The sequence below is a fragment of the Sarcophilus harrisii genome, chromosome 2 (assembly GCF_902635505.1).
Source record: "Sarcophilus harrisii chromosome 2, mSarHar1.11, whole genome shotgun sequence".
NCBI classification, from domain to species: Eukaryota; Metazoa; Chordata; class Mammalia; order Dasyuromorphia; family Dasyuridae; genus Sarcophilus; species Sarcophilus harrisii.
Window position 1 is genome coordinate 19,385,739 of NC_045427.1, and position 22,085 is coordinate 19,407,823.

At 48.7% G+C, this 22,085-nt stretch overlaps 1 protein-coding gene across 1 annotated transcript in view; it reads left to right on the forward strand.

The window, feature by feature from the left end:
- Positions 1–3,685: 3,685 nt before the first annotated feature.
- Positions 3,686–22,085, forward strand: part of SFXN5 (sideroflexin 5) — a 193,480-nt gene continuing 175,080 nt past the window's right edge. The window contains exon 1 of the mRNA XM_031949713.1: positions 3,686–3,775. Coding sequence (XP_031805573.1) covers positions 3,686–3,775 — 90 coding nt within the window. The remainder of the gene's footprint in view (positions 3,776–22,085) is intronic.

The following is a 22,085-nucleotide window of genomic DNA, read 5'->3' on the forward strand; positions in this document are numbered from 1 at the left end:
GGCAGACAATCTTCCCAGCAAAGAGTTTATGGTGGGATTATGGGATTATGGGGGAGTTTAGGCCCTTCGTGGCAGGGGAAGAACCAGGGCCCCAAAGAGAACCTTTTTTCTGCTCTCCCTGCTGCCAGGGACAGATCCGGAAGGGAGGAAGCCATCTCTGCTCTGGCCTGTTTCACTTTGGGTCTGCTGGAGCTTGGGGGTGGTGTAGTCTTCCAGGGAAAACATGGGGGCAGTGAAAGTGGCGTTGCTATCCGGGAGGTCGTGAGATTCCCTATCCAGGTCTGAACCCGATTGTTCCAAACCTCCCGCCCGGCTGGAGCTGCCCTGCTCCCACTCCCTTGCCCTCATGTTACTGCCAGTGTTACCTCCTGGGAACCAGGCTGCCAAAGTGAGCCTGACAGCCAGCCGGCTCCTCCATCGCCCTGCGGCTGCCCTTCCTGTCTCCCCTCTGTGTGTGTGTGTGTCTGGGTGTGCACTGTGAGCGCCTGGCCCTGCCCTTCGGGTGAGGGAGGCCGATGGAGCTTGGATGGTGCCTCTTCTCCGGGTCTTTGGCTTGTTCTATTCTGGGAGGAATTTGGGTTCTGTTGCTTCTCCTAAAGAGTCATCTTCCCCCCAGGTTTCTATCTGATCCCAGGCTTCCTGTGTCTGGGGTTCTTCTTGGATCTGTTTGGGTTTTAATGTTTAAAAGCTTCTCTGTTCTCTGCTTACCCGTTCAGATGCCAAAACTCTGCAGCCCAGCGGGGTTTGTCCTTAGAAAAAAATCATTAACATGTAAAATGTGCCTTGTGGGGAGGGGCCCAGGCAGGGGTCTGGACCCAGGTCCACCTGCCCCGCCTCCCTTTCCATGATGGGCTTTTTCTATCCGCTCCTCCCTGCCGAAGATAAGGGGGGCAGAGCCTCCTGGCCGCCCTGGCCTGGCATCGGCCGTGTGGCTCTGGGCACCCCTGGCTCACCTCCCCAACCTTGAGCTGAGTGTGAGAAAGTGGGAGGGGCAGGTGGGGGGGTTGGGGGGCGTGGATAGCTGGCCAGCTTGGGGAGAGTTCCCAGGCCCAGGAAGCCAGAAGTGGGTCAGGGGGTAGCGATGTTTGACACCATCCCCCTCCCCCCCCTTCCTCCTTGAATTACTAAGCAGCTCCATGCCCTTGAGACAAGGACTGAACTGGGTGACCCTCTTCTCTCCCATCCCTGGTTACTGCTGGCCCGCCCCCGCCTCCCTCCTCCGCTCCTTGCCAAACTGTCTCATTGGAGGCACTGGGACGCTGCACTGGGGGGGAAGCTCTCAGCTGTGCCCCCCCCTGCCAGCCAGCCAAGCTGCTATTCTCACCCTCCCTACCCAGCTGCCTTAGTTAACTGGGTTGTGTTGCACTTTAAAAAGTAAGCATTCATCCTGGGTCCCACGTTCCCAACTGGCCTCCCCCTAACCCGGCACCCGGGGCCTGCTCTCAGCCATCTGTCTGCCCTCCCAGCTCTGACCTGGCCCTCTGGACAGGTACTCTGGGCAGCTTTGGGGGGGAGCGTGGGGCCTTTCTGGGATGGCAGCTGGGGGGGGGCGGGGAGGGCTGCTGCTGGCAGATCTTGAGTCTGTGTCTGCCTTTGGAGGGCTGTGTCATTGGAGAGAGGATAAGTGTGTGAGTGAACGTGTGTATGTGAGTGTGTGTGTATGTGAGTGTATGTGTGCATGTGTGTTGTATGTGTGTGTGTGTTATGAGAACATGTATGTATGACTGAGTTGACTGTGTGTGTGTGAGATTCTGGGGGGCTCTCTTGATGGAGGGACGAGTCCCTGGAAATAGAAAGCAATGCCCTCCCCCTCCCTCAGTGGCCTCTCTTGAAAACCCCATTTGAGTCACTGGCAGCCCCTTTTCCCTCCGGGTTCCCTGAGCCTGCAGACATCCTAGAGGGGGAGGGGGACGGGAGGGAACGCCCCTTCTTGGGGCACAGCCAAGGAGAAAAGGACCCCTGCCTTGCTGGGCTTTGGGAAAGGGCTGAAGTCCACGGCCAAGCCACGAGTTTTTGCATTCAGACCCAGAGTTCTTGTATGTCGTCTTTTTGCCTTTGGCCCCAGTTGGAGGCCCCAGGAGAGAGAGAAGGATGAACGTTATTTTGCTTCACTGTTTGTCTTCCTTGTTGCAGTTCATGTTTCTAAAGAGCTTGTTCTTTGCGTTTTAAGCACTTTACAAAGAATAAAAATTGGATTCATCTACAGTGGGTGACTCCGTCTAGTTACTGGGCTGAAGGGTCTCAGAGGGAGGAGAGGGGCTGCCCAGCTTGAAGCTTTGCATCGGCCCCCCTCGCTGCAGCCTTGTGAGGTGCCGGGGACCCAAAGGTGGTTTCTCTGCATTGGACCACGGCCCCTGGGGTCTGGCTGGGGGGGGGGGGGTAAGGATCTAGTGAGGGGGGGAAGCAGGCCGGGAGACCATCGGGCCCCACTGCCCCCACTGGGTTCCACCTTCTGCTCTGTCACTGGCAGGCGTGGTTCCTCTGTCCCACCCATCCTGGGTCTAGCTTCGATTCCGATTTTGAACAAATTTGACCCGAGGCCCCTGTCGGAGTCTTGATTTTTTTTTCTGGACTACACAGCCGCTTTATTTATGGGTTGATTACAAACGCTAGCCAACGCGCCCCCATCCTCAGGCACTCGGGGTCACCTTTCTGGGTCAGACCGGCTACGGGCCTCCCAGCCCCTCCCCGCTGACGGGATCAGAGATCCGGAGACCCCCGGGTCGGGCCCCCTTCCTAATGTTTGGGGGAGGAACGGCCTGGACTAGCTCAAGGTCACACGGTAACCCAGCGAGCCGGGGGCGCGGCTGGCTCCCCTCCAGCGCTATGGGTTCAGTGAGAACTGAGGGCTCACCAGGTTTCAGGCCCAAGGGGAGCCCCAGGGCTCCGCCCGCAGGGAGTCCCCGGACTCGGCCTGAAGCCGAGCTTCCTCAGAACTGCTTTGTTTTTAACCCGGACTCCTCGGAATGACGTTAACGTTTATGAGCGAGACACAGGATTACAAAGAAAACCCAAGTTAGGGAAGAGGGAGCGGCGTCCCCTCCCTCCGTAAGGAGCGGGCGGGGGCGTCACAGCTGCCGCACGCCTTCCCTGGCTCGGGCCCCCACCTCCGGGAGGAAGGGCCCGCCCCCACTTTACAGCTGAGGAAACTGAGGCAGGACGGCCCGGCCCGGACACCCGGGAGGTTCCCGCGGCCCCCGCCCGCCGGGTAAGGGCCGCACCGGGAGCCGGGGCCCTGCCCGGGAGCCGCCTCCGCTCCCTGGACACGGCTGCCCTGACCCGCCCGGGGGGCAACGGCTGGAGGTGGCCTGGACCTGATGGGGGGTCACGGGAGAAAGTCAGAATCTGGGGGCAGCAAAGGAGCTGTGGGCCGGCCCCGGCCTCCGCACCCGCAAAACCGGCCCGCGGGGTCCTCGGGCGCTCCGCCAGGGTAGCTGTTACCCACACTAATATGGCTGCTGGTGCAAAGCCCCGGCCCCATGCTCGGGCAGAGCCGCTCTGGCCTCTCTTGGCTCCCTAGTCTATGGTCTCTTCCCAGGAGCGCAGGGAAGAAAAACTACATCGCCCACAACCCCCCGCGCTGCCCTGACGCTGCGGTTGGCTGTAGCCAATGGGGAGAGGCAGCTGCGGCGGGGGCCGAGGAGGGACATTTTAAAAGGGCCGGGGATTGCGGGGATCAGTGGCCATGGCGGAGACTGCGGCGGCGGCAGCAGCGGCGGAAGCCGCCTCGGCGGAGACCCCTCCATTCCAGCTGGGCAAGCCCCGCTTCCAGCAGGTGAGGCTCACGCCTGGACGAGGTGCCGAGCAGGGGAGGGGGCGATGCGGGGTGGGTGGGGAGGGGGGCAGCGCCGAGCCCATGCCTTTCGCCCCCGCCCCCCCTCCCAGCACCGGGGTCTGCAGCCTGCGGCCACCGGCACCAGCAACTGCCACCGTGGGGACCGTGGCCGCCGCCGCTTCTCGGCCATTGGACGGTACGGGGGGAGGCCGCTCGTGATCTGAATTCCCATTGGCCGCCGGCTCTGTCGCTCTCTGGAGGCTGGCTCCGCCCATGGCTGGAGTCTCGAGCCGCCTTGTGATTGGTTGGAGCGGAACCGGGGCGGGATATGATTGGAGGAAGGGATTGGTGGATCTGAATGGAGTTTTCCTGGGCTGCGGAGCCCTGGAGCCCTGGACTCGAAGGTGACAAGTTCAAATCCCGCGGGCGGATGCGACTTTGCTACTCTGTAGCTATCTTGGAACTGATTTCCCAGTAGGGCCAGGCCCGGCGCTTTAGGGGTGGCCGACTCGCAGTCTCGGGCTGCAGCCTTAGGGCACTAGCTCTAGCTGTGGCCGGCTCAGGGCTCTCGATCCGCCGCTCTGGCCGTGTCCTTCAGGGACCCTGGGCCGAGCCCGGGATTTCGCTCGCAGCCCCGGCGGGGTGACCCCGAATCGGAGCACGGGCCCTCCGTCTGGCCTTCCTTCCCTTCCCTGGGTGGCCCAGTTCTGTGCTTCTCCCCCCTGCCCCCCGGCCCCCTGTGCTCTCTGGGGGGAGAGTGGGGGGCTTGAGCTTGGTGGGGCGGCTTGGCGAAGAGTTCTGTGGAAAGGTCGGCAGATTGGCTGCCAGAAACCAAAAAGGGGAGTGGGAGGTAGTGGAGGTTGCTGAGTCATCATCTTGGAGCGGCTTGCCGAGCTGCCAGCCTGATCGCCTCGGTTCCTGGGGGGGCGTCCCCTAAGTGGTGGGCACGGCCCAAGGGCTGGGTGAAGAGAAGTGGCGGGGGCTCAGGGCTGACCCCCGCCTGCCTGTGCCCCCCAGCTCCTTCCCACTCCCCGAGGGCCTCCGGGCCCCTTCCCCCCCCTTGCCTTGTGATGTGACCCAGTGGTGAGGGAGAGTGCAATGAGGGCATCCCAGAGAGACTTCCCTCATAATCCTGTGGCAGCCATCGATCAAGGGCAGGAAAACAGGAATAGACTGACCTGCGCCCAGCTTATCTCCTGCCCGCTCCCAGCCCAGGGAAGGGGAGGATGTGGCCGATGTGTGTGTCCTTGTTCCCCCCAAACGGGGAGGTTTTCAGAACTGCACCCTGGGATCCCTGCGCCGGGCCGCACAGTTGCAGGCGTGCCTGAGCTCTCAGCGTTTTGCCAGCTCCCTGAGGGGTGAGCAGCTGAGATTTCCCTCAAAGAGTAAAGGAGAAAACAGACTTCCTGAAGAAAAAAAGCATTTAGACACCAAGATTCTCCTGAGCTGAACTTGAGGGTTGTTAAGGATAGAGGAGAAAAAAGTGGGAAAAACCAGATTGTGAGAGAATGGATAAGGAGGTGGAGACGCTGGGCTGCTTTGCCCCCGATTTTTGGGAGATGAAAAGGAAAGCCGGGAAGAGAGAACCGATTTACCTTGGTTAGTTAAATAGGGGAAATGTGGGGCTGGGGTGCTTTGGGAAAAGCTCAGAAGCTACCTCAGTTGTTTCTTCAGGGGTTGTAAAGTAGAGCTTTCTGGCTTCCTCCCCAAGTAAAACAAGATGGCCTGCACAGACTTGCTGGGATGAGACTGGAGTGCATCTCCCTGCCCTTGTGGGAGCAGGATGCGAAGGATAAATAGGTTGGTAAAAGAGGTCTTAGTCACTGGGGGCAGAGGGAGTGTGTAATCAGACAGTAGCAGAGTCTGGATGTCACTGTATTATTCACTTGTTTGGGCTTTGAAGAAGATTGCTTGTGAGCTCAGAGAAAGCCCCAGATCTGGGGCTGGCAGGGACCTTAGAGCTTGTCTTGCTGGTTTCACAGATCAGGAAACTGAGGCTTGGGAAGCTGAGATGACTTGTCTTCAGTCACATAGATTAGTAACTGGAAGAATTCAGATTTGAATAGAGTTCAGAGTCAAAAGCTGGAGATTTAAATCCTGGGTGGGGCAGTGGGTAGTGCTGGGCCTAGAATCCCGAAACTCTAGTTCAGATCAGACCCTGGACAATCACTTAACATTTGTTTGCCTCAGTTTCCTCATTTATAAGATGAGGATAATGATAGTTCCTACCATCTAAAGTTGTGAGAATCAAAAGATACTATTTTCAAAGCATTTACACAGTACCTGGCACATAGTAAACATTATAAAAATGACTAATTATTATTAGATATATTTGGAAGCAGTGGAGACAAAATTCCCAAACAGGGGTCATAAAATACAATTCAGCAAGTACTAGGAGGTACCCACTATGTGCCAGGTACTGTGGTAGGTTCTGGGGATAAAAAGACAAAAAAAAAAAACAACCCAACAACAATCCTTGCCTTGTGGGAGCTAATGAGAAGAGTAATGTTAACACGGATAAATGAATCTGAATTATAGAGACCTGGATTAGACCTGTGATGTCTTTGAAATAGGGAACTGCTAGGTGAAATAACCCCCTTTCCCAAAGCAGGATTAGCTCCTTTTTCTGGGACAGTGAATCCCTGAGTCAGTCAGGTAAACACATTTAAAATGTTAAGATGCTAGGCCCTGATAGCTTCATACAGAGGTGTTAAAGAGGCCCCCCAAATCCCTAAAAGGCACCCAAACTAGATTAAAATATAATTGGAAAATATTTAGCTACATAAATAAAAATACAATAGAAAAGAAATAATGTTAATTTTCTGTCACTTTCTAAATGATTATGCAGCTAAAAGCCATTGTTGTGTATGGGTTCTATTTGAATTTGATACCATTGCCTTAATTAACACCAGTTTCTAAAAATGAATCAAATATGAATAATTGACCACTATCAATTGATAATCATAGGAGGAATCACACCGATGGGGGCTTTTGAGCTACGAGGGATAAAAAAGACATCTTTCCAATCTCCCAGGATTCATTCTATAGCCCTGAAGTGAAAATAGTGGGCCCCAGCCTGCTTTTGCCCATCAGAACGTGTACTGTATCTGCAATTTAGAGAGTTATTAGGATATCGAGAGTTTAAGTGACTTTCCTAGGGTCACTCAACCAGAATGTGGTAGAATCAACATGTGAACTTCAGCCTTCTTGATTGAGGTTGACTTTCCATTCACCATGCATGCCGTCTTTCTGAAATGAACACAAAATAATATGCAGCACACTTTCAGGATTGGCGGAAATCGCTGACTCCCATGGGAACATCAGGAAAGGTTTCATTGTAGTAGATAGCTCTTGAAATGGGTCTTAAAGTAAGGTACGGCTTCTGATAGCAGAGGTGAGAAGGGGTGTATTAAAGATTTGGGGACTACTGTGTCCAGAGTCACAGAAACAGGATCTGTAAGGTGCTATACAAGGGACAGCAAGCAGCTGGTTTGGCTGCAATGTGGGCTGGGAGGAGGCAGGGTAATGGGAAATCAGTTTGAGAAGGCAGATTGGAGCCAGGCTGTAAAGGACTTTAGGTACCAAATGGAGGAGTCTGTATTTTATTTTAGAGATGACAGGGATTTTCCAGAGCTTCTTGAGTAGAATGTGATTGGATGTGATTAGAATAGAGTCTTAGGAATAACAATATGGCAACTGTGTGAAGAGCTAGATTGGAGAGGAGAGACTGGAGCACGCGTGAGAAGGTCTGAACTTGGCTGGGGACCGTGCCAGGGAAAAGAAGGGGGCACATTCAAGGAGTGTTGTGTTCAATTGTATTGTTATGGAGATAGAAATAACAAGATTTGGCAACTGATTGGCTATGGAGAGTTCGGGCTGGCTTCAAGGATGCTATGACCCTCTGCATCTATCTGGATTGATGGGAATGAGAACGGGTTGTTTTGGGTATGTTGTGAGTATGAGAAGCTGATGGGATGGACACCTTGGAGGCAAGGCCTCTAAGCCATTTGGTGTAGATGAAGCTCACAAAAGAGACAAGGGCAGGATGCATTGATTAGAGAATTATCTTCATGGACATAGCTGTTGAAACCATGGGAATTGATATGTTTGCGCATACATTGAGAAAGAGAAAAAGAGAAAGAGAGAGAGAAAGAAGGAGAGAGAGGGAGAAAGGGAGGGGGGAGGCAGGCTAAGGAAAGCCTCTTGGGGTAGTGGTGGTGTTTGGTTGTGTCCAACTCTTCATGATCTCATGGACCATAATTACTAGGACTTCTATCTTGCATTATCCCACAAAGTTCATCCAAGTTCAGGTTCATTGCTTCCATGACACTCTATTTCCTCCTTGGCCATTCCCTTTTCTGTTGGCTTTTAGTCTTTCCCAACATGAAGGTCTTTTCTTATGAGTTCCATCTTCTCATTATGTGGCCAAAGTATTTAAGTTTCATCTTTAATATTTAACCTTCCAGTTAATTAGACTAAGTATTGATTAACCTTGGTGTCCAAGGGACTCTCCATAGCACCACAATTTGAAAGTGTTCGTTCTGTGGTGCTCAATTTTTTTGTAGTCCTACGCTCACGACCATCCATTACTATAGGAAAACCCTAACTTTGACTGTACAACCTTTGCCAGCAGTGATGTCGTTTCATTTTAAGGTCCTGTCCAGATTTTGCAGAGCTTTTCTGTAATGACTGCATATTTTAAAATCAGCTGGAGTTAGGATTTCAGGTTAGGGGAATAGCTTCAATCTTTATTCTCAGTAGAGGAGAAGAAGGATCGGAGGTGAAGGGGGATCAGAGGTGAAGGGGGGTTCATGATCACAATGTGTGCAGCTGAGTCAAGAAGCCAGCCAGACCAGAAGCCAGCCAGCCGTCTCTTTCCGCCCCTCACTCTGCCTCTCTGCCTCTACCCACCAAAATTGTCATTTCCTATACAACACATCAGGACTTGCACAGAGAGTGGCCGGGGGCCATTCTTTCTCCAAGAATATATATTAATAGAGTATGGTCCAATTACTATTTAGCCTCATGTGCTTGGGACCTCAGTGCATCAACTTGAGCTTCAGCCCATTACACTTTTCTTCCAAGGAACAAGTGTTTTTTTTTTTTTTTAATTTCATAGTCTACACAAGAAGGAATGACATGGATGATAATCAAGCAAAAGACATTGAAAAGCAACGAGCCTCCATGTAGGAGGAAGGCCAGGAGAGAGGAAATACCTGGAGAAAGAAGGTGATCTAGGTGGACAGTATTGCAACAAGGGCAACTGCTGCAAAGAAATAAAGGTTTACAGGCTGTTGGAAAACCTCCAAAGAGGGAGATACTTCTCCCTCCCAAGGCAGCTCATGCCGCTTTGGAGCATCACTGAGTCTCAGGAAGCTTGTCTTTTTACCAAATCATGCTTATCCTTTCTGCAACTTCTGCTTCCGATTCACAGCTCCTATTTTTGCCCTTCAGGAATAGAAAAAACAAGTCTCAGGCAACAGCTCTTTAAATATTTGACAATGGCCATCACTTTCCTTTTCCCAGTCTTCTCTTCCTCTTACATATTCTCTTTCTAAACGATCCCTTTTGGCCCATTCAGCCATTAGTTTGCTTGACCTTTTCTGGCTTGATTCTTTTTTCTATATTCAACTAATGTCTGATTAATTATACTTGAAGAGCGGTGAAGAAGAAAGGAATCAGAACACTGGTTATTAGGAAGTCATGAAAGAAAATTTCCCAGAAATAGAGAGAAAAAGTATGGATTGCAGGTCAACTCAATTCACAGGGTGCCAGTGGGGCAGACCCCCAAGTCCAACTCTCTCAACACATCAACCATGTTGAAGACATCACAGGTCCAGATTTTTAAAAAAGATTAATTGAAGCAGTATGCTCATGGGTACCCTGACAATGAGAGAAGGGCAATACTAAGCAACTCTTATCCTGATGACTTAGGAACTGCATGTTATTAAAATTTAGTGAATTCAACTATGTGAAAAAAAGAAATTCATAGAGAGCTACTTGAGCCCATGATGGAGGTGGGTTCTGTGAAACCTGATAATAAATAAAACAGAAAGATAAACCAAAAAAATTCTGGACTTGAGTAGATTTCTGAGGAAACGAAATTTAGTAGATGTGTGAAGAGAATTGAATGGAAAAATCCAAAAAATACCTTTTCCCCTCCCTAATATACATAGAACATTCACAAATTATATTCTATAGTAGGGTTTCTTAAATTATTTTTTGTGACCCCTTTTTGTCTGAAAAATTTTTACATAACACTGGGTGTATGTGTGTGTGTATGTATATATATATATATATATATATATATATATATATATATATATATATATATAATAGATATACAAATCAAATATTTACTGATAATAAATCATAAATTCATGATCCCCCCACATTCATTTACAAGACCCTATTTGGGATTGTGAACCACAGTGGGTTCTAGAGCATGTTAATCATAAATACATTCAGAAACGTAGAAATTTGTTGTGACACAGGAGTCACCTGACAGTGGCTGCTGGAATCCAACCCAGACCTGTAGAATGGATCTTCTCGTGTGAGAGATGATACAAGGAGGCTGAGAGTCACTTGTGTTCTCTGAGAGGCCATTGCATTGTCTGACCTGTCTCCTCTTCCCCCTCCCCCCCCTCCCCAATTTATCTCATTCCCAATTCACAACACCTGTGTCAGCAAAGGCTGCCCCGCAACTCCTTCAGATGTTATGATCCACAGCTGTGGAGGCTCTCGGAGAATCGACCTGTCCCTTAACAGAAAATATTTAAAACTATATTTAAGGATCATATAAGAAAAAATATTGGCTCAAATGATGTAGTCCCCTGTGAAGGCTAAAACATAACTTGGTAAAGAGAGCTTGGGTTGAAGCACAAATTATGGAAACAAAACCAAAGTACATTAAAGATGATGACAATATAAATACAGTGTATCAGGATTTGTGGGTTGCAGCCAAAGTAGTACGTGAAGGCAAATTCATATCCCTAAATGCTTATGTTGATACAAAAGAGAAAATTAATGAGTTCTTTGTTGTTAAAGAAATGAGACAATGAACAAAGTAATCACATGCAAAACAAGAGACCGCAAGAAATCTTCAAACTAAGAGGATGATTCCTCCTAGATTGAAATAAAAAGGAAATGATATTAATAGCTAGCACAAAGAGGTGAGAGAAAAAAAGCCTAATGGAATTTTTTGTCATCAGGATGTTTACTCCAAAAGACGAGAGAGAAAAACCAGATGCCTAAAAGCAAAAATAAAAAGGGGGAAACCACAATGAGTATTGCAGAAATAAAGAATATTATGTACAACTTTTGGTAACAAAATTGCACTACAAAAGAAAATATGAATGAGTATTTCCAAAAATATACCCAATTGGGTCTGTGAAGAACACACCACGACTCATCCCAATCAGTCAATAAACATATATTAAGTGACTGTTATGTGTCAGGCACTGGACTAAGTGCTAAAGATACAAAAGAAGCAAAAGATGGCTCTGGTCCTCAAGGAGCTTATGGTCTAATGGGGGAGACAAAAGCAAGCAATTGTGTATAAATAAGATATATTTAGAATAAATTGGATATAATAGGAAGAGGTAGGGGAAGACTTGTAGAAAATGGGATTTTAATAGGGATTGAAAGGAAGCCAAGGAGATCAGTTGGCAGAACAGAGAAGGGAGATTTTTATTCATATCTTTCCATGAGTTTGCTGTAGAGAATCCACTCATTGGGCAGCAGGCCCATCTTGCTTTCATTTGCCATCTTGGAGAAATCCCTGAAGCAGAGGACTGCCTAGTTGACATTTCCACTGGCCTTCCTTACTCTTGTTATGTGCCCTATACAATTCTTGCTCATCTCTTTCTTTGATGACATCTTTTATGCAGTATCTTCTTCCCAATTCTGTTTGTAATAGGTTGCAGCCTGCTCATGCCCATTATGTGACTGCCCGTTGCAGTCCTCAAGAATTTAAAAATACCTAAATCGACAAAACAAGAAACAGGAACCTCAATAAATCTATTTCCAAGGGAGAAATTCGCCAGGCCATTTATGAACTACCACATGGATCCTGGAAATAGATCAACACAGTCAACAATCCCTATAGCATATAAACTGTTTTCAAAATTAGAGAAAGATGGTGCTCTAGCTAACTTTTTCTGGAAGACATATGGTGCCGATGCTCAGATTTGGCAAGGCTAAGGTAGAGAAAGGGAATGATAGTCCAGTCCTTTTGTATCCCATTGCACGTGACCTGAGAACTTGTCACCTCCATCCTGAGATCTTCTCTGGTTCCCTCCACTTCTTGGTGTTCCCCATTCCTACCCTTCCCCCATCACCCCTCACTGAAATTATTTTGTATTTGGCCAGTTTTTCTCTTTACTTATCTCAGTACCTCTTGTATTGTGTACATATGACATATAATTTCCTAGATAACAGGGACTGTTTTGTTTTCGTCTTTATTTCTGCAGAACTTAAATACTTTGTACCCAGTAGGTATTTAATAAATGCTTGTGGTATTGAATCAGCCTGTGATTCATCTGGGTGATCTATCAATTTATGATTGATTCATCATGGAAGCCCTTGTTTTGTACCGGGCTTTGGGTTGATCTATAGGCAACCTTCCATCATGATGGAAGTTTCTTTGTCTTTTCTCCTCTTGTGAGATACCCTACTTCTTGACCTTTCATGAATCTTCCATGATGGAGTATCCACAGTGCTCAGGATCTTCCTCTAGATCTCTTGCCATTCATTGAATGGATGGAGACTTTGGGTCATCAGAGACTGTGTCCCCAAAGCCACAGTCAACCATGAGATGGATATCACTGGCTTTTGTTCTGGGAAGAGAGAAATTTGGAGTCCTTAAAACCATTGTCCAGTTGTCTCAAAGCAGTCTAGCCTGACTGAGTCTGTGCTGGGCCAGGTCTTACATGATGTTGGTATTAAAGTTCCCCATGGAGAATCCCTTGTCATATTTGGATTCTATACCAGACATAGATATTTTTATTCTATATTATATATGTTAATTTTTATTCTATTATGAGGCACATCATTACATATTCCATATATTTTTTTATTATATCCTTATTACTGTTATAGCTATTATTTTATTTGGACTGTGATTTTCTAGACCAATGTAATTGAGAAATATCAATATAAAATGTTAAAATGTTGTCCAGTAAAATAACTACACACACACACACACATACACACACGTAAATTTCCTCTCAAAAATATTCAGTTTTGTACACATACCTATATGTGTCATTCAGCATGATCAAGTAGAATTTTATTCCAGGAAGCCAAGGATGGCTCTATATTAAGAGAACAATCAGCTTAGAAAATCTTTTTATCTCCCCAGCTTCACCCCAATCTTGTGTTGTTCAGTTATTTCTGACTCTTCATGACCCCATTTGGAGAGCCATTGGAGTGGTTTGCCATTCCCTTTCCAATTCATTTAAGAGGTAAAGGAACTGAGACAAACAGGGTAAAGTGACTTCTCCAGGATCACACAGCTAATAAGTATCTGAGGTCGGATTTGAACTCAGGAAGATGGATTTTTCTGACTCCAGACCAGATATTCTATCCTCTGAAACCCCCCCCCCCCCCACAAACACACACACACACTCCTACCCTGAATCTTGACCTGTGATTTCATCTGTGTGGGAAATTTCTATTGGGGAAAAATCCTTTCACAGCTTAAAATCAGCAGTTCTGCTTAAGATAATGTAATAATTAGGTCAGTAAACAAAGGCCCAAATACATACAAAAGTCATAATTATATCAACAGTTGCAGAAAAGCCCTTGAAAGTGACAGTATCCATAGATTTTTTAAAAAATAGATTTGAATGATTTTTCTTTCCTTTTCTAGATTAATTTTAACCGTATTTTATTTGTCCAAATACATGCAAAGATAGTTTTCAACACTCATTTTTTCAAAACCTTGTGTTTCAAAATTTTTTTCCCTCTCTTTCTCCTCCCTCTCTCCTCCCCAAGACAGCAGGCAATCCAATATAAGTTAAACATGTGCAATTCTTGAAGGATTTTTCTTTAGCATTGATGAAACATATTCTTTTAAACCAAGATCTACTTTTATCCATCTATGTATAGAGGAGTAGTAATTTTCCAGCTAAGAATGGAGGCAAAACAGGATTGTTCACTCTCACTCTTCTTTTAAATCATAATTTTAGAAATGCTACAGGGTTATGGAGCAAAAAATGAAGGTAGTAAGCAGTGAACAGTTTACATTTCTCTACTTGCAGACGATACAGAGGCCTGTTTGAAAAATGCCAAAGCCTCCACAAAAACCCTGAGATACTGAATGTTTCCAGCAAGCATGTAGACAATGCCCTGTGAGTTGCTATTCCCTGGGAGCAGCCTGGAATTTGGCATCTTTGAAAAAGGGTCCCTTCTCAGGGACCGTGGTCACTTTAGGGCAACGTTGAGAGCTGCCATTCTCACTGTGGGGTCTGTGGGTAGATTGCAAGGAGGAAAAGCCAGATCTTTATTTCCATTCCTCTCAAACAGAAATTTAGCATTTCTCTCAATTATTTAAAAAGAGACTGTTGTGTCCTGCTTTCTAGAGCCCCCACGTTGGGGTGACAAAACATACCGTTGCTTTCTAGAGCCCCCACAACAGGGTGATTAAAATATCCCTTCCTAGTGGAGGTGATGAGGCGGGACTCCTGAGGATGGTGGGAAAATAGAGTCCATTTATTTTAAGGACTTTCTCCTTTTATAATGTAACAAAAACAACACTGTGCACGGGGGACCACAAACAACTTGCTATTGTACATAGTTTGTCACCTGCTATCCCTCTGCCTCAATCTCCACACAGGTTGTCACCACCTCCTGACTTCTCAGGAAGGCCCAGAGCCCTTAGGGGTGATAGGGAGCCGAACTAGACATTGTTAGCAGGTTCCCTCTGGGCTGAAGGGCCTTATACCTCACCCAGAGTTTCCCCACTGACCGTGACCCTCTGCAAGAGACCATACTAGGTTTTGTCAGATGCTGGCCAAAGGGGGTCTGAACACACACAAAAAATTAAGATCTGGGAGCAGCTAGGTGGGATAATGGATAGAGCACTGCTTCTGGAGTCAGGAGGACTTTTATTTAAATCCTGTTTCAAACACTTAACACTTAAATCCTAGCCAAGTCACTTAACCCCAACTGCCTGTCAAAAACAAAACAGAACAAAAGTTAAGATCACCAAATTTAGAGGGAAAAGATGGATAGGTTGGAGATCACTTGACCGAGAGCTCTGAAGAGTATAGAATATGATGATTAAGCAGGGAACATGGAAAGGCTGTGCTCCAGATTTGGGAGTCAATAGCAATGGGACTCGCATGAGGCTCCTTCGGCTACTCGGTGGCTCCTGCCCAGCAGGGATCGGCATTATCAGGGGGCATGAAAGTAGTATTGGGGGCCCAGCCCTTGAGATGCAGGCCTGAGGAGTGTAGGCGATGAGATGCAGCAGCATGTCTGCATTTTGTCCTAGACCTACTCTAGCCCAGTGTTGAGTACCCTTGCGAGGCTGGGATGGGCTCCTTCCTAGGAGAAGAACAGGAAGTCTTTGAAATCACTCCCAAATCTTCTCCCTCACTCCCCATATCCAGTCAGTTTCCACATCTAATCAATTCTACTTCCACAACTCTCAAATTCATCTTTTTATTCCCTCAGCTTCCAACCCAATTTAAACAGCTCCCAGTTTCTCCCCTTGCCAACCCAGCCTCTGCCCAGCTGCCTAATAGATGTTTCTGAAACCCAGGTCTGAGCAGATCCTTCCCCTGCTCAAGACTCTTCCATGGCTCCTTGGTACCTCTAGGATCAGCTCTCTGGATTTTGAGGCCTTTTTTTAATCTGACTCCAGCCACCAGTTCTATTTCACATGCCTCCCCCTCACATATTCTACAACATGCCATCCCCTTTGCCTGGGATGCATCCTTGCCTTCTCTCTCTAGCTCGAAGTCCCCGAGGCATCAGGGACCCCAAGAGCTGGGTCCGTCTTGGTCCTTTCCGTTCCTCCCACACAAAATCGTTTTGTATTAACTTTGTATTTTGTGTTGACTTGTCTCTACATTTTCATGTTCATAATATGAGGGCAAGTGACTGGGTCACTCTTGTATCTGAATCCCCACTGCCCAGCACAGGGCCCAGAACATAGTAGTTGCTTAATAAATGGATGCTTGATTCATCCGATAAACACTTTTTAGCACCCACTGTGTGTCTGACACTAGTGAAACAATAAAAACGTGAGAAGGCCCAGCCTCAAGGAGCTTCCATTCCGCTCTGAGTGCCTGTGTCTTCAGGATCTCCCGTCCCCAGCACTTGAAGGTCTGAAGCTTCCTAATTGGGCTAGTGACTGGGCTGTCCATCCTTGGAGCTGGTTCTGTTTTCTTGTATTTTCCAGGCCCTGCAGGACTCTCTACACTGGAAAAGCAGCTTTAGAATTAACTTCCAAACATGGCACCCGATTGATCAAATCTAAACTTCTCGGCTATTTATGCCTTTGAGATCTCATTTGGGCCGCTTTGGCTTTCTGATCCGGTCTCCTTTGCCTTCCTAATTCTCTCTACCGCAAATCTCTCTGTGTACAGTTCCTTCCCTGCAGCCAATAATATACTTGTATCTCCCACTTAAAAAACCCAACCCAACCCTTCTCTGGCCCTTGTTACCACCCCTTGAAGGTATTCTCCTTCTAGTCAGTGCTCTATCTTTCCTCTCTTCCACAGTCCAATGAAAAAGAATCAGCTCCCAGGCTGCAGATCCTCACCACCCTCAGACTTCATCTCTGACAAACTGGTGCTTACTGCCAGCATGAATTTGTACGACCTTGGGCAGATAACTTGACCTGGTAAAGTGGACTTGGCCCAGCAGGTCTCTGAGGGCCCTTCTCGTTTTCAGTCCGTGATCCTGTGCCTTCTGACCCCACCATGGTACCGAAACTTGATCTCCAAAGTTACTGATAAATTAATTGCTAAATCTGACAGCCCTTTCTCAGCTTACTGCGGCATTTTCAAACTGCTGACCTTCCACCCTCCCTCTGGGATAGTCTTTCCTCCCTTGGCTCCTGAGACGCTCTTCTCTTCTGGCTCTCTTCTGACCGGCCTGACCTCATGTGCGGAATCCTCCTCTGGCTCCTGCCCCCTGAGAGCGAGGGCATCCCCCAGAGCTTCCCGGGGCCTCTTTCAACTCCATCTCTCTCAATAAAATAGAACCAGTGATTCTGAGGAATCGGCGGCCTTCCGACGGTAGAGGCTGAGGGACCTAGAGAGTGAAGGGCTAGCCAGAGAATCAGCTGGGGTTTAAGGCCTCCCTCTGCTGGGCCCTGTGCAGTGCTCCAGGTTGCCTCTTCTAGAGAATAGTGTAGAACAAACCATCCAACAGACCGAAACTCAGAGAGATGAGGCTTCCAGATTTCAGGCCTCTGTGCTTCCTGGCTGCTCATCTGCCTCATAATAGCCAACATTTAATTAATGCTTACTGTCTACCAGGTCCTTGGCTAAATGCTTAACTGTTTCATTTGAGGCTTTTCACCACCCTGGCAGAGAGGTACTCTTATCCCCACTTACAGATGAGGAAACTTAGGCAAACAGAACTTAAATGACTTGCTCAGAGTCACCTAGCTAGTCAAGTATCTTAGGCCAAATCTTAAATTTCAGATCTTCCTGACCCGAGGCCTGATGCTTATCCACTGTGTCATAAGGACTGAATGAGATTGTGTGTATAAAGAAAGCACTCTAAATCTTAAATCAATCTCTCTGTCTCTATCTTTTTTTCTGTCTCTTTCTCTCTCTGTGTTTCTATTCCTCTTTCTGTTTCCTTCTCTGTCTCTCTATCTCTCTGTCTGTCTCTCTCTGTTTCCCTCTCTCTTTCTATCCCTTTCTCTTTCTCTGGCTTTCTGTTGATCTCTTCTTCCCTTCCTCCCTCTCTCCTCCCTTCTGTCTCTGTTCCTTGGTTTCCCCTCCCTTAAACACAGATATAGCTAATCTATTCCAAAACACATGGAGGGTTAATTTCCGGAGAGCCGTGTTAGCCTCCTGTGGGTGGGAGCACCTTTAGCCTCCTGTGGGTGGGAGCACCTTTAGCTTCCTGTGGGTGGGAACACCTTTAGCTTCCTGTGGGTGGGAGCACCTTTAGCCTCCTGTGGGTGGGAGCACCAGCTGAGCTTTGAAGGAAGCCAGGGATTTCAGGAAGCCCAAAGGAGCAGCCTCTGCAGGGGCAAGCAGGTACAAATTGGAAGGTCACGGTGCCAAGCTGCAAGCAGATGATTTTGGCTCAGTCTGGCAGGTGCGGCTCGAGGCTGAGAAGGGAGAAAAGAGGCTCAGTGGCAATGGGCAGGGGGCTTTTCAGAAGGCAAAAGAGATCCGCTTTTGTGAGACTTCCAATCAGGAGGCAGCTAGAGGTGTGAAAAGGATTCCCTAGAGGCAGGAGGCCCAGCAGAGTCTCAGGAGTGTCATTGCCTTGGATATTCCCCTTCTGGAAGGCTCAGCTTGTCTTCCAACACACCCTGGAGGCCCTTCTACGTCTCCTGAGGGGTCCAGAAGCTTTATTTTTCCCCTTTGTTCCTTCTGAACAAGATGAGGTGAGATCTTGCAAGACAGTGGGGAAAATCAAGTAAGGCTTTATCTAGTTCAGAGTTGGAGTAGGCCTGAAGGACTTTGAGCATTGATCCAAGGGCATACCTAAGTCCCCTTCCTGCTATACTCCCATCATTTTCTCCCCATTTCAGTCAAATATGGGCAACTGTGTACTTATTGGTCAAGTTCAATTTCTTGGATAGTTCCCTCATTTAGAATGTAAGACCCTCAGCCAATGAGGATGAGGGTCAGTTGTGGGAGGGGGTATTAAAAGTGTTGACCCTGCCCCTGAAGGTGTTTCCTCCCTTTGATCACCTGCTGGATGGTGCGACCCCCTTCTCCAGAGAACATATAATAAACTTTGCTTTGCTTCTAGAGATCTCTCCAGCTTTTTTATTAAATGGTAACCCTCACCATTTCTGAGCCACACACTTCCCTTCTCTCCCCACCCCCTTCCTTTATCCCCTGTCCTTAGCCCAGTGCCCGGCACATCCGAGCCCTTCAAGGAAGGCTTGCTAACCCGACCACCTGGTTCTTGCTTTCTTTCCTTTTGGTTTTTTTTCTTCCTCAAGGCTATCGGAGTTTCCCCTATGTAGAAATAAGGGCTGGAAATACAGGCCCTTGCACCTTGGGTCTCTCTCCAGGTGCCCTCCCTTCTCTTCCCCAAGGCCATGAATTGCATCAGGGAATGGCAGGGCCCACTTTGGTATTGTGTGGGAGGGTGGGGTGCAAGACCTCCCCTTCCCAATGCAATTAACTCATCAGAGACATCATCAGGTACAAAGAAAAAACATTCATTTAATCCCTGCAGGGAGAGGCCCAGACAGAGCTAGGAGTCCTCCCAATTCCTGCCATGTGCTCCTGGAACCTGACCCGAATCCGGCTTGTCCAGGGTTTAAAAGAAAAAAGACTTAAGCCTTCTCATGGGATGTACTCCCACAAGTCATGCCACTTCCTGCAACTTCCTGTGTCTCAGGTTCAAAGTTCATTCCTCCTGAGAATAAATGACTCCAAAGTCCCAGTTCTGGAAACGGGATCATGTGACTCAATACAGAGAAATACTTCATCCAGTCAGTCCCATTAAGTATCACAACGCATTCTGGGGGAAGGGTTTGAGGCTGTGATTTCTCCTCCGTTGGCAATCCCCAAGGTGGGAGCTCCATCCGCTGTGGCAGATTGTAATGTCTAGTTTTGGAAATATACAATGTCACACAATGAAGATTTGTTAGAACTTGAACTCGGGTTCCTTGTTGGAGGACTAATCCTCGATTCTCAGCTCCGTGATGGCCTTTGCATTAGGAAGAATGGCCACTCCATCGGTGCTGATCAAATTGAAAGATCAAAGAGCCTGAGCGGGAAGATCCTGGGAGTGGGGGGCGACTGGCTGAGGCTCCTATGTTCCATGAGCCCGGGATTAAAGGGCTCCCAAGGACCTGGCACTAACCTGTGCCATTTCTCCTGCATCCCCAGAGCTCAGTTTGTTGCACAGGAGAAACTGGACTTCTTTTTCTCATCTGTGAAATGCTCATTCAGTGTCTACACTCTAAGTCCATCCACTTAGGAAGCGCCCGCTATGAGCTGCACAGCTAGTCTTGCCAGGAACCTGGGTTCAAGTCAGGCACATTTTGGGCCATCACCTCCGAGTACTTGAGGCTCCAGCTTCTTACACTGTGGCCACAAAGGTCTCGGAACTGAATGTGGCGGTTGTGGAATTATGACTTAGCAGTGCGGGGTGGATCTGTGCGCCTGTTTGTTTTATATACCCATACACGCCGTATACCTGTACACCTATTTGTTTTATACGCCTGTATCGTTGGAGTCATGTAAAAATCTCTCAGGTGGAAAAGGGTCATGAGTGGGAAAAGCCCAAGAATCACAGCTGGGCCGTCCCTGACATGAGACAGTGCGGAGAAGCCACAGACTTTCCGGTCTGCAGAGGGAGTCTCTTGAGCATTCCTGATGGCAACAAAAGCCCAGGACCAGCCTGCAGTCACCGGGCCGCGAGCCAGCCTCACAGCCCCTGCCTCCGGGAGCCCCGTGTCCCTGGCTGCTGGTGCATGGCCTGGTGCTGCCCGCTCCCAAGAAGAGAGAGTGAGCCTGGCTCTGGGCCCTCCCTGTCATCCTGCAGCCTGACTGTGAGGGCCCGGTAGCCGCGGGAAGCGGGGCTCTGAACTGGGAGGGGCGGGGCTTCAGAACCTTCCCCTGCCACCCAGGTGACCCTGAAGGTCTCTTAGTCTACTCATCTGTAAAATGGGTCAGTGTCCACAGGGCTCCTTCGTCTTGAGCCGTTAAGTAGCCGACAGATCATTGCAGGGCTACCCTTAGCAGGTCCCTAGTGCCCGGAGCCGTTGCTTTGGGCATAATGCTCAGCAGGAATAAGAAACAGGGCGTTCAGGTGTACAAAGGCTTGTTCTCCCCGCGGTCTCGTGGGGCGTTGGGCCAGGCGGATTTCAAGGACGCAGGCTCTGCTCATGGGGGCGCTCCTTGGGACGGGGAAAGGAGGTACCTGGGATCCGTGGGAAAGACACGCCCAAGGGCACATGGCTTGTAGAGGGAGGAGGCGCCACTTGAACCCAAGACTTGATGGTTTGGAGAAATTTTGTGCAGATGAGGTAGCTGAGACTCGGACAAGTCAGAAGGACAGGCAAGGGGCATTCAGTTAAAAAGGGTGGGAGCCTGAATCCCAGCAGAGGCCCTGCCGACCCCGACTTCAGCCTGACCTCTGCTGACCCTAACCCAGCCCCTTCGCAGCCCAAACTCTGCTGACCCTGACCCCAGCCCCTTGCCAGCCTGACCTCTGCTGACCCTGACCCCAGCCTGACCTCTACAGTCAGCATTAAGCCCTTCCCAAGTACCAGGTACTGCCGGGTGTCTCCTGGGCATTTCCAGGAAGGCAAAAATGCTTGACTTGGTTTGGTGCGGGCTGTATTCAGGGTGCATCTAACACCCAAGGGCAGCGCCCTGGCTGGTCAGAGAGGGAGGGAGAACAATGAGAGTCATTGGCCATGTTCTCCAAGGCGCTCCCCTCTCCTCCAGAAATGCTGCCGGCCCTCCCTCCTTCCCGAGAGGAAGCTCAGTGAGGGCTTCAGAGAGGGCTGGGGCTCACGTAAAGCTAGGCAGCCTTGGCAGGTGTGAACGGGGGCAAGCAGGGCGATCTCTCCAGGGAATTTGGCTCTTCCTTTTCTCTGGGGGGGGGGAATATTCCAAGAACACAAAGGCTACTTCTTGACATTGGAAACCCCACCCCCCCCTTCCTTAAAAGGAAGAAAACTAGAGGAAGCCGATGTCCGTGAAATTCAAAAATACTTTTATCAAGAGGGGAGGTAAATTGTGAATGTGGGGGCATCTGCTTAATGGTGAACAGCCCAAGTAATGGATGTGGAGGAGATAGACACAGATAGATACACTTTCCAAACAAGGGTAGGTGGGGAGTTGGGGGGAAAGGCAGGGATTGGGCAGGTCCTAGAAAAGAACGAGGCAGGGAGCCCCTTCCCAAGGAGAGGGGAGGATCCAGAAAACGGGAATTCCAGATTCAGAACCGGGGCCTTTTGATGCACAGATCAGAAGACATTCTTGGTATTAAGCAATTCTGACAGTTTAAGGCTTAAGCGTAAGATAAGGGATTGCTTCCAAAACCCACAAAACAAGATGCTTCCTAGAGCCCCATAAATAGCACTTAGGGGAGTCTCTGAAAACAAGGATGTCTCTGGAAGGTCCACAAACCATCAAAT